Source organism: Elephas maximus, chromosome 21, assembly GCF_024166365.1.
Source record: "Elephas maximus indicus isolate mEleMax1 chromosome 21, mEleMax1 primary haplotype, whole genome shotgun sequence".
Taxonomy (NCBI): Eukaryota; Metazoa; Chordata; class Mammalia; order Proboscidea; family Elephantidae; genus Elephas; species Elephas maximus.
This window is the reverse complement of record NC_064839.1, coordinates 7,735,168-7,755,080: the sequence shown is the minus strand read 5'-3', so window position 1 is coordinate 7,755,080 and position 19,913 is coordinate 7,735,168. Positions and strand designations below refer to the sequence as shown.

General features: G+C 40.2%; 1 protein-coding gene across 1 annotated transcript in view; it reads left to right on the top strand.

Annotated features, from left to right (window-relative positions):
• The window catches only part of LONP2 (lon peptidase 2, peroxisomal), a 114,458-nt gene that overhangs the window by 68,472 nt on the left and 26,073 nt on the right, over positions 1 to 19,913 (top strand). Inside the window, exons 9-11 of the mRNA XM_049864927.1 lie at positions 7,719 to 7,869; positions 9,507 to 9,633; positions 11,656 to 11,789. Coding sequence (XP_049720884.1) covers positions 7,719 to 7,869; positions 9,507 to 9,633; positions 11,656 to 11,789 — 412 coding nt within the window. The remainder of the gene's footprint in view (positions 1 to 7,718; positions 7,870 to 9,506; positions 9,634 to 11,655; positions 11,790 to 19,913) is intronic.

Sequence of the window (19,913 nt, the reverse complement as noted above, 5' to 3'; positions counted from 1 at the left end):
CTCCTACAAGCCAGTGACAACCACTATCTACTTTCTGTCTCTGGATTTGCCTTTTCTAGACATAGCATATAAATGGAGTCATATAATATGCGGCCTTTTGTGACTGGCCTGTCACTTAACATCATGTTTTCAAGGTTCCTGCATGTAACATGTATCAATACTTCATTCCTTTATATATTCCATTGTCTGGATATCCATTCAGCAATTGATGGATGTTTGAATTGTTTTCACTTTTTCGCTATTATGAATAATACTGTTATAATCATTTGTGTACTGGTGTTTGTATAGATGTACATTTTTAGTTCTCATGGGTACATGTATCTAGCAGTAGAGTCGCTGGATCACAACATTTAACATTTTGAGGAACTGCCAAAGTGGCTACACCATATTACAGTCCACCAGCAAGGACGAGGGTTCCAGTTTCTCTGCATCCTTGCCAGTACTTGTTGCTGTCTGTCTTTTTTATTTTAGCCATACTAAAAAAAAAAAAAAAAAAAAAAAAAAAAACCTACTAGTGGATGTGAAACTTTGTCTCATTGTGGTTTTCGTTTGCATTTCCCTAATGACTGACACTTATTGGCTATTTGTGTATCTTTTTGTATATGGAGTCCTTTGCCCATTTTTAATTGGGTTGTTTGTATTTTTATTGTTAAGTTCTTTATATATTCCGGCTACAAGTTGCTTATCAGATTTATGATTTGCAAATATTTCCTCCCATTTTGCTTTTTTAACATGGTTATAATAACAGCGTTTAAGTCTTTTTCTAAGAACATCTGTGCTTCCTCAGGAACAGTTCATTGACTGCCTTTTTTCCTGTCCAGTGGGCCATACTTTGTGGTTCTTTGTATGTCTAATAATTTTTTTGTTGAGAAATAGACATTCAAAATAATGTAATTATATTTAAGTAATATAACAGGTATCCTCATCCTGAGAGTTTTTGTTATCGTTGCTATTTACTTGCTCGTTTAGTGATTTTCTTAGGTTTATTCTGTAAAGCCTATTCTTTGTCATGTGTGGCCATTGAAGTTTGCTCAGTTAGCTTAGTGTTCAGGTAGTGACTAGACAGAGACTTCCTTAGATGCCTGAACCGGTAAGTCTCCCACTCTTTGCTGAGGTACTCTGTATGTGTATGTTGAGGCGTGCCTTTAGCACTTGGGAAAGTAGTTTACAACTCTGCCTTAGCCTTCACCTCCTGCTTTTGCAGAGCCTCACAGGTGAGATATTAGGGCCTTCTCACGTCTTTCCTGGTCATGTTTAGAGCCCTGCACATAAACAAGGCTTTCTAGAGTCTCGGGAATATGTCAGAGCTTTTTGAATCCTCCTTTGAATATCTCGTTCTTCTGCTTTTTTCTTTTAAGCCTTTTGGTCAGCTGTTGTTGGATCTGGCAGTGAAATGTTAAACAGTTGTTATTGACAAATGCCCTGGGAGATAGAACTGTTTGCACAGCGCATTCTCTGAGTCAGGTCAGATAAAGACAAAACCCATTGCCATCAAGTCAATTCCTACTCATAGTGACCCTGTAGGACAGAGTAGAACTGCCCCATAGGGTTTCCAGGGCTACGTATCATTACAGAAGCACACTGCTGCAACTTTCTTTTGTAGAGTGGCTGATGGGTTCGAACTGCTGACCTTTCAGTTAGCAGCTGAGCGCTTAACCATTGAGCCATCATTGTTGTCAGGTGCTGTCGAATCCCTTCCGACTAATAGCAACCCTGTATACAACAGAATGAAACACTGCCCGGTCATGCGCCACCCTCACAATTGTTGCTATGCTTGAGCTCATTGTTGCAGCCACTGTGTCAATCCATCTCGTTGAGGGTTTTCATCTTTTTTCCCTGACCCTCTGCTTTACCAAGCATGATGTCCTTCTTCAGGTACTGATCCCTCCTGACAACATGTCCAAAGTATGTAAGACGCAGTCTTGCCATCCATGCTTCTCAGGAGCACTCTGGTTGCACTTCTTCTAAAACAGATTTGTTAGTTCCTCTGGCTGTCCATGGCATATTCAGTATTCTTCGCCAACACAATTCAAAGGCATCCTTTCTTAGGTCTTCCGTACACATCGTTCAGCTTTCGCATGCATATGAAGTAATTGAAAATACCATGGCTTGGTTCCGGCACACCTTAGTCCTCAAGGTGACTTCTGTGCTTTTTAACACTTTAAAGAGATCTCTTATAGCTGATTTGCCCAATGCCATGCGCCTTTTGATTTCTTGACTGCTGCTTGCATGGGGGTTGATGGTGAATCCAAGTCAAATGAAATCCCTGACAACCTCAGTTTTTTCTCCGTTTATCTTGATGTTGCTTATTGGTCCAGTTGTGAGGATTTTTGTTTTATGTTGAGGTGCAATCCATACTGAAGGCTGTGGTTTTTGATCTTTATCAGTAAGTGCTTCAAGTCCTCTTCACTTTCAGCAAGCAAGGTTGTGCCATCTGTGTATTGCAGGTTGTTAATGAGTCTTCCTCCAATCCTGATGCCTCGTTGTTCTTCATATAGTCCAGCTTCTCAGGGTATTTGCTCAGCGTACAGATTGAATAGGCTGTGAAAGGACACAGCCCTGATGCACACCTTTCCTGACTTTAAACCGTGCAGTATCCCCTTGGTGTGTTCGAATGACCTCCTCGTGATCCATGGGCAGATTCCTCATGAGCACAATTAAGTGTTCTAGAATTCCCATTTTTTGCAGTGTTATCCATAATTTGTTATGATTCACACAGTCGAATGCCTTAGCATAGGCAATAAAACAGAGGTGAACATCTTTGTGGTACTCTCTGCTTTCAGCCAGGATCCACCTGACGTCAGCAATGGTATCTCTGGTTCCACGTCCTTTGCTGAATCCGGCCTGAATTCCTGGCAGTTCCCTGTCGATACACTGCTGCAGCTGTTTTTGAATGATCTTCAGCAAAATTTTGCTTGCTTGAGATATTAATGATATTGTTCAATAATTTCCGCATTCAGTTGGATCACCTTTCTTGGAAATAGGTATAAATTGGGCCATTAGGCTCCTCAAATAAAGACAAATCCTGAGAACAGAGCTTTTCCAAGAAGCTGCCAGACAGGTCAAATATGACAGCTCTCTGGCTGTGGGGCTTTGGGGGACCTTTCTGCCCCCTACAGTGGCTGCTTGGCTACTGGTTTCCGTAGCTACTTTATTTGTACAGCTTTCGAGGGCTGCAGCGGAGCTGGGAAGAAGGAGATGGGAGTAGAGCGGGTTGACACAGCGCAAAACTCACTGCGTTTACCGAGGCTCCCCTGTTTTTCTTCAGTAAATGCTTCAGGGAGTGTTGAGCCTTTGGTTATTTGCCAGCATTCTGAAAAAGTTGATTTCGAACATTTTTGACAGGTTCTCCTTGCTTTTCATGGAGGAGCGGATTTTCAGAGGTACTAACTTTGGCATTTTAGAAGTGCTTCCTCGCAGTTAGTTTTAAACCTCTGCTTAAATGATTTCAGTGCTTACCTCCTAGCCTTTTTTGTGAAGAGGGAACATATCTTCAGGTTATTTTTTTCAAGGATTTGTGAGTGGGTTATGTTTTGAGGCCTTTTATATTTAAGGCCTTTTTGTTGTCTGCAACTATAATTTCCAAACATCTAGTTCACATACCCTATCAAGAAAAAATTTAGAAAACATGCCCCCATAAATAAATGTGTGTGTGTATGTGCACATGGGCACACACCACCAAGAAATTTGAAAGATAGCTACCTGGCCAGCTAACTGAAAGAGATCCGTATATGTGCGTATTCCAAAGAAAGGTGATCCAGCGGAATGCAAAAATTATCGAACAATATCATTAATATCACACATAAGTAAAACTCTGCTGAAGATCATTCAGATATGGTTGCAGCAGAATATTGATGGAGAGCTGGCAGAAATTCAAGCTAGATTCAGAAAAGAATGTGGAACGAAGGATATCATTGCTGATGTCAGGTGGATACTGGCTGGAAGCAGAGAATACCAGAACACTTCACTGGGCTCACGTAGAACCTGTACATAGACCAAGAGGCAGTCATTCGAACAGAACAAGGGGCTACTGCATGGTTTAAAATCGGGAAAGGTGTGCATCAGGGTTGTATCCTTTCACCATACTTTTTCAGTCTGCATGCTGAGCAAATAAGCCAAGAAAGTGAACTGTATGAAGACAAATGTGGAATCAGGCTTGGAGGAAAGCTTATAACAACCTGCGTTATGCAGATGATACAACCTTGGTTGCTGGAAGTGGAGAGGACTTGAAGCTCTTACTGATGAAGATCAAAGACCACAGCCTTACATTTCAGCATAAAGAAAACAAAAATCCTCACAACTTGGCCCATAAACAGTATCATGATAAACAGAAAATACTGACATTGTCAAGGATTTCATTTTGCTTGGATTCACAATCAACACCCATGGAAGCAGCATTCAAGAAATCAAACAACGCATTGCTTTGGGCAGGCAAATCTGCTGCAAGATACCTCTTTAAAGTGTTAGAAAACAAAAATGTCACTTTGAAGACTAAGCTGGGCCTCACCCAAGCCGTGGTATTTTCAGTCGCTTCATATGCATACAAAAGCTGGCCGATGAATAAGGGAGACCGAAGAAGAATTAGTGCATTTGAATTATGGTGTTGGTGAAGAACATCCAATATACTATGGACTGCCAGAAGAACAAACAAATCTATCTTGGAAGAAGCACAGCCAGAATGCTTCTTAGAAGCAAGGATGGTGAGACTTTGTCTTACGTACTTTGGACGTGTTCTCGGGAGGGATCAGTCCCTGGAGGAGGACATGATGCTTGGTAGAGTAGAGGGCCGGCTAAAAACAGGAAGACCTTCAATGAGATGGATTGGCACAGTGGCAGCGACAGTGGGCTCAAACAAAAAGTGACTACTACCAGGAAACTCCTCCCCCTCTTCCCCCACTTTCCCCTGGTAAGCAGTGATGAATGTTAGTCTCTGTAGATTTACCTGTTCGTGTCATTTCATAAAAATGAGAACATGCAGTATTTGACTCTTTGTGATTGGCTTATTTCGTTCAACATAATGTCCTCCAGATTAATCCATGTTGTAAGGTGTTTCAGGAATTCATTTTCTTTTTCACTGAGTAGTATTCCATCGTATGTATTTCCCACATTTTACTTATCCATTCTTTCATTGATGGGCACTTAGGTTGTTTCCGTATTTTTGCTGTTGTGAATAGTTTAGACAAAGGTGTGCCTATGTCTGTCTGTGTCACTTCTATGAGGTCACTAGGCTATGTACCTAGGAGCGGAATTGCTGGCTCATATGCCCGCTCTACCTCTAGCTTGTTGAGTGTCCCATAATGCATTTTAAAAGACCTGATTCATAGTTCAGAAACACTGTTTTATTAATTTTCCTACTTTTTCTAACACCAGTGTCTTAAATCTTTAAGGGAAAGAAAAAAAATTACTTCATTTGAACAGGACTGACAGACATTTCCAAAACATATCCAACATTTATGTATTAAATTTAATTAGTACCATTGAAGAATATATTTTTTATTTAACTAGATAAATAGGTTTAACTAAGATTGCCATATTTTCTATATATAAATTACCAGCTTTTAGATAATTGATAGACAGTAAGATTACTCTAACAAATTCTATACTGAACATAATTCAGATTTTCTTTGAGGATGTGAAAGGATCTTATTTTTATAAGCTTCAAACATAAAGTTTTGTGAAAACAAGAACATTAGAGCTTTCTGGGAATTGTATTCTAGATAAATACTGAGTTTTCAATAATAGTATTCGTAGTTCAAGATTATGTGTAAAGGGCCTCAAATTAAAACCATCTTATGGAAATTTTAAAAAATAAATAAAACTTCAGGAAGGCAATCAGAAGCAAGAAAAGCTGTTTATAAAGTGATATTCTGATGGGTTAAGTATTTTAGTCATTTTACTTCTTTTTTGACTGTATGTTTGCCCTATTTATATCTGTACTGTTTTGGTGTAAATGAAAGTGGTGATCATCTTCAAGGCTCAGAACATGCAAAAGGCAGGAGGTGCCGCCTTCCAAGTCCTGTGCAGGCCTAGCAGCAGCGAGTGGCTGCGTGTGAAGCACTTGAGAGGTAACCTGAAGAAGATATAAACCAAAAAACCCACTGCCGGCGAGTCAATTCTGACTCAGCAACCACACAGGACAGAGTAGAACTGCCCCATAGGGTTTCCAAGGAGTGGATAGTGCAGATTCCAACTTCGACCTTTTAGTTAGCAGCTGAGCTCTTAACCACTGCACCACTAGGGCTCCAAAAAAGATACAGTCTCTTTAATATATAGTTGCTGAGTATTTTGAAATTGTAATTGATAAGTTATGTAATTTATCCAATGTATTTTGCCCATTAAAACAGTAAGGTGTTGCTTTAAGGTCTTTTTAAAAAGTGCCTTCTTCCTTGTGTGTATCAGTTTACTAGTTTACTCTTATTTGGCATTCCCCTTTCAGTTAAAGAACTTATACCAGACCAACCAGTAATAACTTCAGGAGGAATGCCATGATTATTACTTTACCTGCTGTCTAGGAATTTCAAAATACATGTATAAATTCCCGTAGCAGTTAAAATACGGAGTGTTACCAAGGTGGAGACCGGCTCTGCAGGGTTAGTAATTTATGGTCACACAGTAAGTCATTAACAGATTTAAGAAAAAAGCTTGAAAGGGTAATTTTTGCTTCTTTGTACTTTTATGTGTTTTCCAAATTTTTGACTTGAACATTTTTCATGAAGAAACAAGTATTTTAGAGTGTGGAGCGTGCAAGGAATGAAGCCTGGGTTTCAGGCTTCTCCTGTTTCCCACACTGACCAACCGTAGTGAGCAGAAGCCCAGGTTTCAGGGTTCTCCTGTTTCCCACACTGACCAACCGTAGTGAGCAGAAGCCCAGGTTTCAGGGTTCTCCCGTTTCCCACACTGACCAACCGTAGTGAGCAGAAGCCCAGGTTTCAGGGTTCTCCCGTTTCCCACACTGACCAACCGTAGTGAGCAGAGGCCCAGGTTTCAGGGTTCTCCCGTTTCCCACACTGACCAACCGTAGTGAGCAGAAGCCCAGGTTTCAGGGTTCTCCTGTTTCCCACACTGACCAACCGTAGTGAGCAGAAGCCCAGGTTTCAGCCTTCTCCTGTTTCCCACACTGACCAACCGTAGTGAGCAGAAGCCCAGGTTTCAGCCTTCTCCATATTTCCACACTGAGCGACCGTAGTGAGCAGAAGCCCAGGTTTCAGCCTTCTCCATATTTCCACACTGAGCGACCGTAGTGAGCAGAAGCCCGGGTTTCAGCCTTCTCCATATTTCCACACTGAGCGACCGTAGTGAGCAGAAGCCCGGGTTTCAGCCTTCTCCATATTTCCACACTGAGCGACCATAGTGAGCAGAAGCCCGGGTTTCAGCCTTCTCCATATTTCCACACTGAGCGACCGTAGTGAGCAGAAGCCCGGGTTTCAGCCTTCTCCATATTTCCACACTGAGCGACCGTAGTGAGCAGAAGCCCGGGTTTCAGCCTTCTCCATATTTCCACACTGAGCGACCGTAGTGAGCAGAAGCCTGGGTTTCAGCCTTCTCCATGTTTCCACACTGACTGTAGTGAGCAGAAGCCCAGGTTTCAGTGCTCTCGTTTCCCAAACAGCATAATGAGCAGAAGTACCAGCCTTAGTAACACATTATGTATGTTTTAACTTACACAGCTTTCTATTGGAACTACTGAATTTGCTTAAATGTTTTTTGTTCTTTCCTAGGTGTTGGATCCCGAACAAAACCATAACTTCACGGATCATTATCTAAATGTGGCCTTTGACCTTTCCCAAGTTCTTTTTATAGCTACTGCGAACACCACGGCCACGATTCCACCTGCCTTGCTAGATAGAATGGAGATCATACAGGTTCCAGGTGCTTGATTAGCAACAGAATCCCTATTTGGTGTCCTTGCCTTTCAGAGCGTAAGCCTTTAACGTTGGTCATGCAGTGGAGTTCCAAGTAAAGAATTTGACTTACCGGTGTATAACCTTCCAAAGTGCTGAGTCTGCTTTATAAACCAGGATTTATGTAGATTCAGAGTCTGGAAGAACAAACCTTGTCTGTTTGTTGTTTTGAACCGTGACAGCTAAGAATATGTGTATGTTCTGCAAGACATTATTTGAGCATTAAAGAATGATCACTCCTTGTGGAAAATAAGACATTTTTCTTCAAAGCACTTTCTAAAATTATAGTTGAAAATTAATTTATTTCTTCATTCAGCGACTCAAAAGTAAAAATAGGTCTTCACCCAATCAATTTAGCTCCTAGTCTGTCAGACTGTGTGACGTTTCTGCCATCTCCCTGGGAAAGTGTTACATAATCATTTATCCTCGTTAAGAGGTGGTTCCTAGTAAGTAGCTGAACTTCCTCATTATTAAATCTCACCTCGTTTGTATAGGAAAGTGCGTGGTACTTTTAGATCCCTCTTTAGTCGGGTCTGTCAAGTAGTTACACATTTTTTTCTTACCAATGTCTTCTCAACTGGAGCGCAGAAAATAAAGTCACTTAGTAACTAACATTGAATAAATCCCACTGTTTTCACCTTATTTTAATTGCTTGGAATTATTTTTTCCTACAAGAGATCAAATATCAATGAGTCAGTGAGTATTTGTTAAAATGAAAATAAACCAGAATCTAAATGTATTTAAATTCTAAATGAAATCTAAATCTATTTTTCATGTTAGTCTGAAATGTATTTTTACTATGAAATGAATGATAAATGAATTTCTTAATTATCTGCGAGCCCTACAGGTTCCTATAATTAGTTTTAAAGTATGGTGGAGTAAAAAAGTGGCTTCTGCCTATTTATAAGACTAAAATAAATAATTGGACCCAACTGCCTGGAAACTCCAAGTTAAGGCAGAAACTCCGTAAGATATACTGATGTGAAATGAAGCGCTTGGGACGGCTGCTGCGGAGGTGGACAGATGATTCCACCTTCCTTTGGTGGTTTGGGCACTTTACCTTCTGGTTTTTCTGATGTGTCTTACCTCCTCTTTTTATTGGAAAGATGCCCTATCAATTCATATTTTTAATTTTTACTTGTTAAAGGAGGGGGATTAGTTCTGGGGAATTTTGTCTTACAGGATTTAAAGACAGTAAATCTGTACTGATTGAGGCTATTAAATAAATAAAAAAGGTAAATTCTTTTAAAAATATAAATTATAATTCCAGCACATGGGGAAAAAAAAACTTACAGGGACATCTAGATGTTGTTTTCTTTTGTTGGTAAAATTTATGGTCAAAGTTCTAGAAATAGTTCTTTTGGAGTCCTTCCGTTGGAGCTCACTACTTATTTAATCGAAGTCTTTGTGAAAAAGTTGGAAGTTTTAACAATTACTGATTTGAGGTTAAATTTCTTTATTTTGATAATAGTCTTAGTTGAAGTAATACTTAAATTCATTCTAAATCCAAGATCCCTGGAATCTGCATTTGATTCATTAAAAAACGTGGTACTGTGGCAGCCATGTGAATTCAGTAATTACAGAACAAGATCGCTTTCTTTATAGGGTACACACAAGAGGAGAAGATTGAGATCGCCCACAGGCACTTGATCCCAAAGCAGCTGGAGCAACATGGGCTGACTCCTCAGCAGATTCAGATCCCTCAGGTTACCACCCTCGACATCATCACCAGGTTAGTCAGCCATCCTGAGGCTTCAGTGATGTTTCAGTCTGAAGAGGAGATGGTGTGCTGGTAACCTGTAGCATCCGTTTCTCTCTCCAGCAGATTCCCAGCCAGCATTTCCGTGGCTGTTGATTTACACAGGGCTGTGTATCACGCAGAAACTCATAGAGCAAGCATTTGGAATATCTTTACAGTGAAAGACCTTAGTTGAGGCAGAATTTGATAAATAAAGAGCCAAAAGCATGGAAAATACAGACACCTGCCGAGGCCAGGATCTTGAAAGTTGTTGAATTCTCTTAAGAGATGAGATGCAGCTTTCAGACATTTGTTTTAGGTTATTCGGATTTTCTTTTCTTCTCTATGACTGAGAGATTTTTAAAATCCTTAAAATTTTTATCTTTGGAATTAACACTGGAACAATAGAGAAGGTGCTTTCCAGTCTGTTACCGCGTGCGTAAGCCCATGACAAGCAGTGTGTGTATACATTGTCTGAGTAGAGCGTTGCATAGCCTCATCTGTAGGTTGCTTATTGAGGAGTCATGTCTGCCGTGGCCTCCTCCAGCTTTCCTGGCTCAGCCTTACAGGCCCACTGCGTCATCTGGCCACTGGCAGCCTGCTGAGCAGTCCTCCTGCAGCTCCTTTCCAGTGACCGATGGTTGTCAAAACAGTGTGAACTATCTCCATTTTGAGCTTTGACCTAGAGTTTGGCCAGGCAGATGGCCTTTTGACTGAAGCCAGCCTTCTTGTGGAAGTCTGTTTAAATTTATACACAGAACAGTAAGACTAAATCTGACCTGGAAATTCCTTTTCTTAACTTGTTCCTGATTTACTAGGTGGTTACTGCCAGAATTAAATTAGGTGATTTATTTGCCAAAGCCTTCCAACAATATCATTTCAAATAACACCCATGATGCTTCTTGGTGACTTTCAACACACCACTTAACCTTTCTGATAGCTTCTTTTATGTCTGTAAAATTTGAGTGATAGAGAAAATATGAAGAGTTTATCTGAATCTGAATAATAATGACTCTGAAGAGTAACCATTATTTGTATTTCCTAGTTACTGCTTAGAGAACTATTAATTTTTTATATGCTTGTTAGCTTGAAACCTCAGATCTTAAAAGCTACAAAGGATAGGAAATGTCTCTGAGCAGTTTCATTAGTTTGAACATTGTTTTTAGAAACAGCACAGGTATATGCTACCTCAGGCACGTTTTGGATATTTAGTGAGTTATCAAACATGAGACATGAGTAGCAAAAGTTGAGTTTTCCATTTGGGGGCTGTATCATAGTCTACATGTTCAGCAGGAGGGGAGAAGATCTTAGAAGTCGTAGAATCCTACTTACCTCCCATGTAACCAACCAGCTCGGATGCTTCCAGTGCTAGGATACTTACTGCTACTTGGTGGCCTGCCTGTAATTTTCTAGCTCCGCCCAGTAGGAGCACCTGGAATCTAAGTGTAATTTCTCCCTTGTAGATCTCTTTTTCACAAAACCGTAGTGCTTGCATCAGTTCACGTTCTTTCTTTAAAGAAGCCCCACGATGAAAACACTGAATAGAGGTGATTGGCTCCATTCCTAGTAAAAACTAGATTTCTGTCTTAGCTTCTTTTTTGCTTTATTTAGAAAGAGAGTGCTATTTTTCTGATTCTGTCAGGAATATTTTCAAGAATAATACATTATCTAGAATTCTTAAATTAAGAACTTGTGTTTGTAAGAACTCTTAAGGAGTAAGTGGTGTTTTTATGTGCTGCCAAATTTACTTTGGCAATATAAATTGAGGAACCAAGGATTCATTTTTAAGTACTGAGTAATAGTTCAAGATAGTCCATATAAAGGAAAAAGTTGTGGCTGAAAATACATGAAAGAAATAACAAGAAATTTTTAAGTATGGGGAAATTATTATTCAAGAAACTATAATGAACTTAAAAATGTACACTGTTTCTTTAGTATAAATGTTAATCATACTACTTTTGCCCATTTTTGCAGATGACGTTTAGCCAAAAATAAACTGTTTTTCTTTAATGACAGGTATACCCGAGAGGCCGGGGTTCGTTCTCTGGATAGGAGGCTTGGAGCCATTTGCCGAGCTGTTGCTGTGAAGGTGGCAGAGGGACAACATAAGGAAGCCAAATTGGACCATTCAGTCATGACAGAGGGAGAAGGTCTGTGACCTTGTCCTGGTGCTCTCAGACCTGATGGCTGGGAGGGAATGGCAGAGTAAACTTGGGTGTGGAGGGATGGTGTTGGCTGGTCCTTGAAATAGTGGCACGCACCACTCCACTGATAGTTGCTTCCAGTGACTGAGCAGTAACTTAATGTTGGGTGTGTTTTATGAAGAGGATTCTCTCTTACAAACAGCACCGAGCTTTAACTGGGATAGTACTCAGTCTTAATGCGCTGAGAATGGAGTATCCTTCTCCAGATTTATAACAGTGAGATGCTTTATGTGTGAATTTTGATGTTCTCTTGTTTCTTTCTGGCCCAGGCAGTTGTTAAGTCTTCACTAGTAGTTTATAACATAGAAACTTGTTGCAGCATTAAAAACCCAAGCTGTCCGGCATTGCAAGGGCAGATCTTTGTACTCTGGAATAGCTTCATGGGGTTGTCATTTGTTTTTTCCATGCGTTTTCTTTTATAGGCACACAATTAAAATCTCATTTAAATTATATGCTCAAAAACAATTAATTGTGGAGGCAGTGACACGGAGAGTCCCGGGAAGGCTTCTGTCACTAAAATCAAATGTGGACGTTTCCTTTGGTGGCAGTTAAAATGTTTTACCTTCTTGCCCAAGAGCTCTCGGAGTCTCAGCTGATGCCATCGTGCAGGTTGCCAAAACTGGCTTTAACAGAATGACTGGAGTAGTAGGGAATTGAAAGTGGTATTTACAGTAGAGCTACCATTTCCATAGCTCTTTCCAGAAAAGAGTTGAGTGAATGAATCATAATTTGTGGTAGGTTTGGTGGAATAGGTACAGTTAGGCTTCTTTCTTGATTCTTTCCGTTGCTAAGTGCAGGGCGTTTACATACATCACCCTCTTGTTCCTAGTACGAAGCTTCACCCTTGCTCCCCCTGTGCCTGAGCATCTAAATACAGAACCTTTGGTTCATTTTCTCCAGAGAGTAAACCCTGTCTTCTGTTAAATTAGAGAGGGGTAGCTCCCTTATTAGGGAGCCTTGGTGGCACAGTGGTTAAGCACTCAGCTGCTAACTGAAAGGTCAGCAGTTCGAGCCCACCACCCGCTCTGCAGGAGAAAAGACCTGTCAGTCTGCCCTGTAAAGATTACAGCCTAGGAATCCGTATGGGGCAGTCCGCTGTCCGTTAGTAGGGTCTCTGTGAGTCAGAATCGCCTCGACAGCGCACAACAACAGCGGTTCCCGTGTGTTGTGAAATAGGGGTAGACATCACGAACTCTAATTGTTTCTTACATGGACTTCAAGACTTCTTGTTTTTAGTGCCACCCCTCAGCACACTTTAAAGGGTACCTCAGGTTCCTGATCCTTTGTAGGATTCTGTCTGTGGCCCGCATGAACTTGTTGGTTCCCACTGCAGGTACTGAGGTTCCCACTTTCTCCAGCCTGCTGAGTGTTTATTACTTCTTGTCGTTCCATTTTCTCTTTTCCAAAATTTTGTTAGTCTTTCATCGGCTTTATCTCTCTTCTCATTCTTCCTGTTCCAGGAGTGTATACTTCTTTAGTCTTAACTGTCCTTTTAATAGAGTTTGAAGAGGAAGTATAAACACGTGTTCAGACCACTGTTGTCAGAAATCTGCATTTTTTTGAAGTGTCCCAGGGAAGTGATAGCCCATCAGCAGTGAAGGTCACTGGCGTGAGCTGGCAGTGGCGGGGGCGGGGGGGGGGGGGCTGAGAGGTATTTTTTCTTTCTCTTTTTAAATATAAAACCTTAATCTAGATGATCCTCAGTTTCCCCTTTTTATTCCTACAGCACCTTCCTTGTGCTGTGGTCTGAAGCAGCTGAACCTGTGTTTTTGCTCTGTTAAAACTTGTGAAAGGTAGACAGTGAAATGAGTTTATGTAGCTAACTCACTTTGAAAACTGTGTTTGAGATTTAGCTGATGTTTTTTAGAATTTACAATAATACAGAAGGATTCTGTGTCAGAAGGAAACTTTCTTTAATTATACGTTGCTTAATGTTTATACATACAACATTAGCATATTTCTGATAATGTCTGTGGTCATACCAGCTATTTAAAGATAACCCACAGATATTCATGGACTTGTGCAGACAGCTTGTGAACTGTGTAAGAACATACAAGTTTTCGTGATAACATTTATTTGTTTTTTTTTTTAATCCATGGTTCATGGAATATCTAAATGATAACATAGTTAAGCAGATTAAGGTGGTTAAGATATTACCTAGGACATCTGGATGAATTAACAAGTAGGATAAATACTTGTCTCTTGAGCATGGTTTTGGTTGTAGTCCTATTCAAGGCGCAGATAAGGACTACACGCCTGTTGTAGTGTTGCTCGATGCCCTTGAGTTGCTGTAAACACCTCTCCTCAGACCTGTGGTTAGGGTAATTATAAGGCATCCTGAATTGATGTTTATGACTTCAACCAGACTAGAAGAAAAATTTCTACAAAAGAGTCTACATTAGGTTTTCCTGCCACGAAGTCCAAATGGACCTTAGTAACTGAAAGTTTCTCATTAAGAAATGAATTATTTAACATTAGAATATAAAAACAAAACAGAGTTGTTTTTAGAAATTGCAAGTAATGCAGTGAGAGACTTGTTTTTAATGTCAGAAATAATGCTGGGCTTGGAGTTACTGCCAGGAGAAAAGTGATTTCAGGCCACAAGCTTCAAAACAGGCAGAAACCTCTAGTGTGTTGAGCAGACTTTCTGGAGTAGGCCCAGAAGTACTGGTTTACGAACAGTTAGTTGTCTTTGTATTTGTGGGGTCTTAACTGGCAGTTAAACAGACCAGATAATATCAGGGAGTTTAAAAGGCTGGTGAAAAGTATGATTGCTCTGTTAGAGGATGACCATTTCTGGTTTAGACACTCTTACCTACAAGCCGTGGGAATTTTTTTCAGCAAAGCAGCCCTGCTTTATTTTTCTGTATGTTATTTGTGTATTCTCAATTGCCTTTTTTCTTTCTGGTGTATTAGTTAGGTTAAGAGATAAAAGGACATGGCTAAAGTTTTTTTTACTTTGTGCCTGCCTTTAGCCAGGGACACGGATGTGCCGTGTATTCAATTTTGTATACCAAGGTCTTTCGCTGTGAAGAGTTAGGAAGATGACCATTTGTTCAAGTACTCCTGTACCATGTTGTCGTTGTTGGGTGCCATCAAGTCAATTTTCAACTAGTAGCAACCCCATGTGACAGAGTAGAACTGCCCCACAGGGTTTTCTAGGCTATAACCTTTACGGGAGCAGATTGCCAGGTCTTTTTCCCATGGATCCACTGGGTGGTTTGAACCACCGACCTTTCAGTGAGCAGCTGAGCACTTAACCATTGTACCACCAGGGGCTCCTAAGTAAGTAAAACCCCCTGGTATTTTGATTTTGATTACATTGGACTCTGTAAATCAGTTTGAGGAGCATCGGCAATTTGCAATATCAGGTCTTCCAAATCGTGACATGATGTATAGCTTCATTTATTTAAGTCTTTTTAAGTAGTTTTCAGTATAGAGCTTTTGCATATTTGTGTGTATATATGTTATTGTAAATGATACTTTTTGGATTTCATTTTGTCATTTTTTGTTACTAGTATATGAAATACTGTATTGTCCTTATATCCCACAAACTTGCCGGATTGACTGATTAATTCTAATAATTGATAGATTCTTTTGGATTTTCTACATATACCATCCATCAAGATAAGTGCAAATAATGTCAGTTTTTACTTCGTCCTTTCCAGCTGTTACATCTTTTATTTCACTTTTTCTCTAATGTTCCAGCTAGGACCTCCAGGGAAATGCTGAATACAAATAGTGGTAATAGATAAAGGAAGCAGAAAGAAAGCCTGTGAAGAAATTACCAGCCTATACAGCCCTTAACCTCTAGACCACCACTCACGGTGTCATTGACTGTTAAAGTCTTATTTGAATAGAATCCTCTGCGGCCATCTAGTTTGACCCTGATTGATTTATAAATCCCTTCACAGCATTCCCCAGTAAACAGTGTGCTTGCCTGGTTCACGTCTTGGCTGTCTGTGTCCCAGTCTGTAGGAAAATGGAAGCTGTAAATTGGAAGGAGAACTAGTGGTTATGTGGTGTGAGTCTTAAGCAGTAAGATTTGAGGTCAGTGAAGACAGGCCTATCATCTCATGATAGATTTGCTCGAGCTCCTGTTGACCAGAAAACATTGGGCCAGGTAAGCCAGTAGACCACAGAGCTATCCAACTCTGACAACTAACTATAGTTCAGTCTGGATTCCATTTTGGTTGAGTTGCCTTTTGACATGTATTGTTTCTCTGCTATGTTTGCCTTATATTAAAAAAAAAAAACAACTTTTTTTTTTTTTTTTTAAGGAAAGTGAAATCAACCTAATATAGTGGAAGAAGGTACATAAAATATCCTTAATTCCTTGATCTATTCTTTTCGACAACTTCAGAGTTAAAAATACATCAAAATAAAAGATTAGCACTGGTTTTCCTCATTCATTGACTTTGATTCATCAGTTCACCACCCTTGACTACTGGCCAGCATGTGCTGGGTGGGGGAAATGTATCTTACCATTGAAGCAAGTAGGCTTAGTGCCAGAAGGACAAACAAATCTGTCTTGGAAGAAGTACAACCAGAGTGCTCCTTAGAGGCAAAGACAGAGAGACTACATCTCACATACTTTGGACATGTTACCGTAGGAACCAGTCCCGGGAGAAGGACATCATGCTTGGTAAAGTAGAGGGTCAGGGAAAAGGAAGACCCTCAACGAGATGGATTGACACAGTGGCTGCAACAGTGGGCTCAAGCATAACAATGATTGTGAGGTTGGTACAGGACCTGGCAGTGTCTCTTTCTGTTGTACGTAGGGTTGCTGTGAGACGGAACCAACGATGGCACCGAACAACAACAGCAACTCCGTTGGGTGGGCCTCCAGGAAGGAATAGTCCAATAAGACCATCACTCACATGCGAATGAATGAATCTTCAGCTGCAATTGAAACGACCTTCATTTGTCAGCTTTTAATGTGAATTTTGTTGATGTCATTTTTAGACTTTTGTTTTATTTTCTTTTTGGACATGAAAATGTTGTTAGCTGTTTTTAGTGAAGTGAGGACGATAGAGAAGTTTCCTGTTACTTAGAAAGTTCCAGTTACACATAAAGTCCTAGAACCTTTTAACCTAAATCCTGTATCTTCCTTTCTTACTGCATTTAGAATAAAGAGAGAGTAATTTGTGAGTGTGCCCCTGTACCCAGAAACCACAGACCAGGTAGGTGGTTAGGCTGTTTTAATTTCTGAAGAAATACCTGGGTCCGATGATAAGAGGTCTTTGAGCACAGCGTGACAGCGTCCCAGCTATGGCTTTCGTATTGTTGTGGAAGCTGAATTAAAATTGACCTGTATTTTCCTATGCTTTAGGCAGCACAGCTTGGAACATTTCTGCTTATTCCTGTAGAATCTCAGTATTTAAAGGGTTGTACCAATTAAACAGTCATCACAATCTAAGACACTCTATCATCAGAAGCTAGCTTTGAAGCTTGTGCTATGGCGTATCTGTCAAGCTTGAGCTGATTTCCGATTACATAAAGACTTGGATTGCTCAGGTGCGGCTTAGAAGTTTGAATTCAGTTTTACATTTTTTTAAGATTTGAAGTCTTGCTTCATTCTTTTGATGCTTAACTTTCCTTTTGATTGTATTAGTGATTCAGGACAAATAAAAATTTATAATAGGGCCACATGAACCAGAAACTACATCATCCTGAGACCAGAACGACTAGATAGTGCCTGGCTACAACCGATGACTCCCCTGACAGGGAACACAGCAGAGAACCCCTGAGGGAGCAGGAGAGCAGTGGGATGCAGACCCCAAATTCTCATAAGACCAGACTTAATGGTCTGACTGAGACTAGAAGGACCCCGGTGGTCATGGCCCCCAGACCTTCTGTTGCCCCAGGACAGGAACCACTCCCAAAGCCAACTCTTCAGACATGGATTGGATTGGAAAATGGGTTGGAGAGGGATGCTGGTGAGGAGTGAGCTTCTTGGATCAGGTGGACACTTGAGACTATGTTGGCATCTCCTACCTGGAGGGGAGATGAGAGGGTGGAGGGGGTTAGAAGCTGGTGAAATGGACACAAAAAAGAGAGAGGGGAGGGAGAGAGGGGGCTGTCTCATTAGGGGGAGAGTAATTGGGAATGTGTAGCAAGGTATATATGGATTTTTGTGTGAGAGACTGACTTGATTTGTGAACTTAAAGCACAATAAGAATTATTTTTAAAAAATTCTATAATAGTCAAAGGAATTAAGACTACCACTGAGGAATGTTTACTTCACAGAGTTTTAGTCCCCAACACCACCTGGCTTGCGGGTGTCGGTAGGGTTCTGTTACAGCTAACTGGGTTTTACAGCCTGTGATTATAATAAGTTTAGATCTGGAGGCTAAGACTTTCTGTGCTGAACCCTTTGCACTGGCAGCGATATTAGGTGTGATGAGTCCCAAAATGAGTCCAGACGTCTAAAATCAGTTGGTGTTCTAATGTTGTCAGGAAAATATCCCCTTGGTATACAATGCCAGCCAACTTCATGAAGATACGCTAGATATTTCTTTCTAAGTTTGACGTTCACACCGACTTACTGATTGTGCCTTGGTTTGAGAGAGGGGGTTTGTCCACACAGGCATGAAGGGAGCAGCAGTGGAGGAAGAGCCCTACTTAGTATAGGAGTAAATGTTTGTTACTTAAATTCTGTTTCTGGGCAGGAAAATCACATATTGTCAAATAATTATAAAGTCACTGTTCAATTTAATGAATCATGTGGAGAGATTTCATGGCCATTGGGTGTTGTCGTCACATGTCAGAACCAGCCTTTCTATATTACAAGAATTCTAAAGAATTTTTTTTCCCCCAATATTACAAATGATCTCTGCATTTTAACTACTAATCCATTTAAAATAATTCTAGAGGAGTGTTTTCTGGATCTCTAATAAAGGAAATAAGATTTATCAATGCCTAAAACCCACTGGGGGACAGGGGTACAAGCTCCCTTGTCCAGTAGTATTAAAGATCGCATCTTCTGTCTTGGACCCTTGTATGTGATGATTCATTCAGTCAGTGAGTCAGCTAGCATTTACCTGAACCTTTACTATATGCCAGATTTCTAAACTGGATCCTGGGAAGCAGACGAAAGAAACTCTTAACAAATGGGCAGTCTGTTGGGGGAGGTAGAAGCATAAACAAGTAGTTTTAAAATGTGGGATAAATGCTAGTTTTTAAAGTGTTGTGGAGACACTGAATTGATCATTGAAAGCTTCGCTTTATTTATTGTAGAAATTGTAGCTTTTTTATTGCTTTTAGTAAATCGAGACAATAGAATCATCTGCTTATCAGTAAGCTCAAAATCCATTTGGATGGAAAAACAATTTTTTCTAGATACCCATTTTTTATTTTCACCAATAGATAACTACCACGAAAATCAAAAAATGGTTCACAAGTGAAACTTCATCTGTATCTCAGTGGTTCTTTATGGAAATGCTTAGTTGGTAAACTTGAAAGGAAATGTATTTGAAGTTAAGGTTGTGTTAACCCAGAGCCGTCCCCGAAATAATGTGGAAAATACTGGCAGAAAGGACTTAGAAGTTTATTGCTAGCATGGAGGTTCTTCTGGGCATTTGACCCATCGATTTCTCCATTACAACCAGTTCCTTAAAAAAAAAAAAAAAAAATGATTGAAAATAGGCTAGCACAGATGCCTGGGCAGCCCTGCTCGGTAGCTTGAATCTCCGCTGCACCTAGCATACTTCCTCTGGCTAGAAGATAGTTTTCTGGAAATGATTAACCGGACACTGACAGCACAGAATTACACGGTTGGAATTAGGTTTTCCCAGTATGTTTTTAAGATACTTTGTTTTCCCCTTTCTGCCTTCCCAGAAAGAGGCTTTCAGATGCATTGTGTCTGTGGCCAATTTAGCTTTGAGGCACATACTTACAAGAAATGACAAAATCATAATCATTTATAATCTCGGCACCTCATCTCACTTTACAAAGCTGGCTCTGTTTAAAAAAAAAAAAAATTGGTTTTTATAACTGCAACCGTACAAGTCATTTTTTGATACCTAAACAGAGTCGGAAATCCGTATATTCCCACGTATGCTAAAGAGA